Below are 5670 nucleotides of genomic sequence, written 5' to 3' on the forward strand. Positions count from 1 at the left end.
TTATAAATATGTTTCATTTCTTTCACTATAGATAAGACTTTTGACATGAATAGAATTAGAGGGTTTTCTCAAGAAGCTTTGCTTCAAAAATCTTTTGTTCTGGATTGAACAGAATTATCGAACTTATCAAGAAGTAATTCTTGTGGCGTTCACAAATCCAGGAGAGATTCACTAATTGTGTGATCAAGAGGTCGGCAAATTTTTGTTTGTTGGTTCGTAAGTTTTGGGTTAAATTCAAAACCTTGCTTATTGGCATTCTTGGAATCCGATCTCAATCTCGTTGTAGGATTCGTAAACGCCGTTACTACATGGATTCACCTCAGGATGAAGGTTGTTGCACTAATATACCTAGTATCGTGCTTGTTGAGAAGTTAGTTTTGATTACAACAAAACACTCTAAACTTTACAATTTACATGGTTGGATGATTGTAAAGAGGTTAAGGTGAATAAGATAGTATTAGTGAGCTTTTCTATTGGGCCGTATAAAGATGAAGTGTTCGCATGTTGGACATATTTTGTTGGGTGGGCCGTGGCAGTATGATAGGAAAGTAAAACATGATGGGTTTAGAAATAGGTACAACTTTGACAAAGATGGAAAATCTATTACTCTTGTACCTTTAATACCACAGCAGGTATATGAAGATCGAATGAAATTGAGAGGTGAGGAAGAAAGAAAGGCAAAAGGAGAGTTTGAGAGAAAATAATGAGGTGGCTAAGTGTGAGAAAATTAGAGCAGGGCCACAAGAGAGAAAAGAAAGAGAGCCTGAGAAGAGAGAAAATTGCCAAGTGAGTTTCTATGCAAAAAAGAGTGAGCCTAAGAGTGATTCGGTGATGACTAACAAATCCCTCCCTAGTTTGAATGTATCTTTGATGCAGGAATATGAAAATTTGTTGTATGAAGACTTCCTTCTAGGAATGTCACCCTTTGAAAATACGATTGATGCATTGCAAATGGAGAATCTTATGTGCATTTAAGGATCATTCAACAATGACATGACGGAGTATCAATATACCACACATAAGAGGGATAATGGTCTAGCAGACGGAAAGCCGAAAATGGAGTTGTGTTCGTTCCAAGGCAGTGAATAAAAAAGGCGTAAAATATTCAGACCTGGTGATTGAGCCTAGAAGAATCGGCAAAAGGGGTGTGATCGTTTGTAGAGAAGAACAAAGTTATACCCGAAAGGAGACGGTCCATTCAACGACATTGCAAGGCTAGAAATCCATGGAAACAATTGTGTTCTTGAAGTTCCAGATTCGTGTTTGAATCCTTTTGAAGAGAGAGGAGATGATGCGATTCAAGGGGGTAGAAACTTTCAATAATTCCAAGTATGTTGGCAAGAGGCTAAGGACCAATTCGAGCTTAAAAGGGGATGATAAAACCTGTGCAATTATGTTCAAAGTATAGGATTCAAAATGTTGAAGTCGGCATGCCAAGCAACAAGTTACGTGAAGGGCTCGGGATCCGAAATCAATTGGATTCGGTTCGGTTCTAAAGAAAATCGAACCAAATCAAAATTTTTGGGTATCTAGTAAATGAAACTGTCGGGTCCAAATATAATTATGGAACCGTTCAGGTTTGGTCCCGTTCGGTTCCATATTATAATTAAATTTTTTAACATTTATAATAACATTATATTAATACAACTAATGACACATTCAATGATTTTGGAATGTCAGAGACTAGTAGACTACCTTATTCAAATGATCGCTACAATCAAAGCTTCAATCGACAGAGGTCACAGCTTTGGTTGGAGGTCAAAACATCAGTCGGCGATTGTATAGGTTTTGGAATGTCAGCGAGGCTGTGAGAGTGAGTGCAAGAGTCGAGACAACGTTATGCACTTTAGTGTAGGTGTTTAGGGTTATTTAGTGGGTTGGATCTTGTTGGGCTAAGAAATGAAACAATAAATGGATAATTGGGCCAAAAATTAAAAAATTAGAAATAAAACAAATTATTAGGCTAAAAATTTGGATTTAGAAATTTTTAATTTGTTAATTTGTTTAGAAAAAATTAAAATTAAAATAATTTGATTTTTTCAATATAACAAAAATTAGAAAGATTCGGTTCTTCGGTTCTTAGAACCGAAGAACCGAACTGTACTTGTCGGTTCTCAATTCAGATACCCGTTCGGGTAATTAATTTGACAAGAACCGTCGGGTTCGATTCAATTTGATTCGGGTTCGGTTCGATCAGTTTGGTTCGGGAGATTTGCCCAACCCTAATTGGAGCAGCTTGGTTCGAGCAAAAGGCGAAGAAGGCTGAATGTAAAGCCATGTGACTGCCTGGCTTAAATTATCATGCGGCCACATGCGTGGTGGCAGAGAACAAACAGGGGCAGACTGTTTGAGCCATGCGATCTCACCCAAGTACTCCTTGCGGTCGCATAGTTGAAGTCCAGGGACGAATCTTCTAAATTTTCGCAAGTTATCTAATTTCCATATAATTCTATTTTATTTGATACTACGTAATCTTTAGTAGTTATTTTCTGTTTTTACTACATTATTAGGGTATAGTATAAATATGTTTTATTTCTTTCATTGTAGAGAAGACTTTTGACATGAATTGAACTAGAGGGTTTTCTCGAGAAGCTTTGCTTCAAAAATATTTTGTTCTGGATTGAACAAAATTATCGAATTTATCAAAAAGTCATTCTTGTGGCATTCACAAATCCGGATGAGATTCACTAATTGTGTGATCAAGAGGTCGACAAATTCTTATTTGTTGGTTGCTTGGTTTATAAGTTTTGGGTTAAATCCCAAACCTTGCTTGTTGGCATTCTTGAAATCCGGTTTCAATCTCGTTATGGGTTTCGTAGCCATTGTTGCTACATGAATTCACATCATGTGCCCCCCCCCCATCCCGCCTCCCCTATGACCTCTCTCTCTCTCCAACTTCTATGATCCCACCATTTGCTAATTGCCTGTAATCCCCAAGTATTCTTTTTTGTGAGAGATTATTTGAAGTGAAATTTAATTCTTTTGGAAAATGTATAATTAAAAAGTGTGAAAAGTATATCGTTAAATCATCTTCAAGAGACTCTTAGCACGTGTAGTCAAAAATGAATTTTTTGAATTTAGTCCCTTTTTCGCCATAAAGCCCTCAAGTCAAAGGACAAATTTCTGTCCCATAACACAAAAAGCCAATAATAGATGGCTCAGTGCATGGACGAAAGTCACACACAGCAATTCAAGAAAGTCTTCATTTTCACACTGCCATAACAATCTCAAAAACACTAATTGCAGGCATTTATAGGATCCAAATAGTAACTGTTCTCGAGAATTAGAAATGGCCAAATCTAATCCTCACAAGCCACCAAATGGCCGCACAAATTTAGCCTCATGCATTGTAGCAACCATTTTCTTGATATTTCTACTCATTCTAATCCTAATAATTTACTTCACACTTTTTAAACCCAAAGAGCCGAAGCTCGCCGTCACCGCCGTGCAGCTTCCCTCCTTTTCTGCCGGCAAAGGTACCTTCAACTTCACCTTCTCCCAGTATGCCAACGTCAACAACCCCAACCGAGAAGTTTTCACCCACTACGACAGCTCACTGCAGCTCCTATACGCAGGAACTCAGGTGGGGTTCATGTTCATCCCCGCCGGAAAGATTGACGCCGGCAAGACTGAGTACATGGCAGCGACTTTNCTTTTTTTTTTTTTTTTTTTTTTTATCTAACATAAAAGATTGTGTTTAAACTATCGTTTTGAGAATGTTTCAAAATACAAACAAAAGTTGGTTGCTACATAAATAACGGACAAATAATCTAGTCACATAATGCAAAAGAAGAGTAGAGTTAAATTTTTAAATTTTTAATAATTTCTTAATGAGTTTCCATTGAAAGAATTCCAAAATCCGGCATGATTTTTATGGTTTAAAATGATATGTGAATAAGTAGTTTACTCTGCAGAATATTCAGGTTAAATATGGGGTTTTAATTGGAGGCGGGGTGTAGTGGTGATGGTGTTGTCATGGGACAGCGAATGGGGGCCAGGCCAGTTGACATTGTATCATTTTTCCATAGTTTAGCTACATGTATAATTTGGCCGTCAACATTTTGCCATTGATTTTAACAATACTTGAAACAATCAATGACACAAATTTTTACACATCATTGAATACCAACAGAGATGTAAACAATCAATGTACAAATAACATGATTCATTTTTCCACGGCTCCTTCCGAGGGATACAAGCTGAGCTTCTTTCTTTTTTCCTTATTTTATTAGCATAACTTATTTTTCACTTATGCCAACATACGAGTTTTTAGGCTACTATTTCCTCGGTTTTAATATTTGCTTAGGGGGTGTTTGTTTCCCATTATTGTAAGAATAAGAATGAAAAATATAGCCGTTATATATCTCATACAAGAGATAGAAATTCAAATTTGGTGGCTTGATGTGATGGATAAAGATCATATTTTTCATTTTAATGAAGAAAGAATGAGAAACAAACAGAGACTTAATAAGAAAATAAGCTGTAGCATAACAAATAAATATGTTTGCTTGACCTCGTAGAGCATCGAAGCAGAACATTACCATAAAACAACTTTCTTCACCTCGGAAAATGGAGGTAAATTCATTTAGTCAAAATAATAGCACACTTATTACCATTTTACAAAAAAGGCAAGGCACCTTCTCATGCATCTATGTGTCAACATGTCAACCAGTCGTCAGTTACTTAGTCGGCTGCGAAGGCTCGTAGCCATATAAGTTCTTGCTGGCCCAATTCCATTGATCCCGGCACATCTCGTCAATGCCATATTTTGCCCTGAAATGAATTTGGTAGTGAGAATTTTTTTTGTTTTGTTTTATCAATCTTTCTGAACGTATAGAAGTAATCTTGCCTGCATTGATTGAGTTATCCACTTACTTCCACTTCAACTCTCGTTCAGCATTTTTCCGTTGAGGCATATACAATCTCAGCATCACCTGGACGTCGACCTGCCTTCACAATAGGGATTTTCTAGAAGCAGGAAAAAAATGAAAAAGAAAGAAGCAAGTAATTTGAGCTGCATGTTCTAGTTAGTATATCAAACATTAAACAATCATCATCTTATCCCTAGAGCAAAGATGCAACTTCTATACATTTAACAATTCTGGTTGAGAGAACTAACGCTAGATAAAACTTTGTCAGGATTATAAACATTATCCAAATCTTTATCCAGTGCAAACCAAACACAGAAAAATGTGATATCTAATAATAATTATTCATGCTGTATTAATTGGTATATAGCTCGGCTAGCCTAATCTAGTCAGTCAGCAAACCAAGTGTGGCCTTAATTAGTCCTATGCAATCAAATAAAAGATTAAAAAGAAATATCCACAAGAGTGAGCCTTAATCATGTTTTTAAGGGCTGCACATTTGTGCATATCAACAAAGCAGTAAAAATCGTAAACTTTACCTTCCCGGATGCCTTCTCGAATGCTGCAACCATTTCCAAGACAGACATACCCTTCCCAGTTCCCAGGTTACCTCACAGCCTGAGGTTCACATTCTTCAAAACTAAGTCAAAGGACAACAACCATTCGCAGTTGCACAAAACAAGCAAATCAGATAAGCTAATCCATACAACCAAAAAATAAAATTAAATTATGGCTATAACATTAAATAGCAAATGAAAAGGCAAGAAGCAAAATGGATCTCAAATACCGTCCATTTTAAACA

At 36.6% G+C, this 5670-nt stretch overlaps 1 protein-coding gene and 1 long non-coding RNA gene across 2 annotated transcripts; one reads left to right on the forward strand and one right to left on the reverse strand.

Annotated features, from left to right (window-relative positions):
- The first annotated feature begins 3150 nt into the window (after positions 1–3150).
- LOC111402850 lies at positions 3151–3682 on the forward strand. Its single transcript, XM_023031152.1, has one exon. It carries the CDS (start codon positions 3290–3292, stop codon positions 3680–3682), a length of 393 nt encoding a protein of 130 aa, XP_022886920.1. The 5' UTR covers positions 3151–3289.
- A 764-nt stretch (positions 3683–4446) lies between these two features.
- LOC111402893 lies at positions 4447–5664 on the reverse strand. The gene is made up of 3 exons (XR_002704362.1): positions 5408–5664; positions 4876–4968; positions 4447–4773 (listed from the first exon to the last, which is right to left on the reverse strand). It is a non-coding gene; the product is annotated as an uncharacterized LOC111402893 (long non-coding RNA).
- Between the last annotated feature and the right edge of the window lie 6 nt (positions 5665–5670).

Source organism: Olea europaea, chromosome 11 (genome assembly GCF_002742605.1).
Source record: "Olea europaea var. sylvestris chromosome 11, O_europaea_v1, whole genome shotgun sequence".
In the NCBI taxonomy this organism is placed as follows: Eukaryota; Viridiplantae; Streptophyta; class Magnoliopsida; order Lamiales; family Oleaceae; genus Olea; species Olea europaea.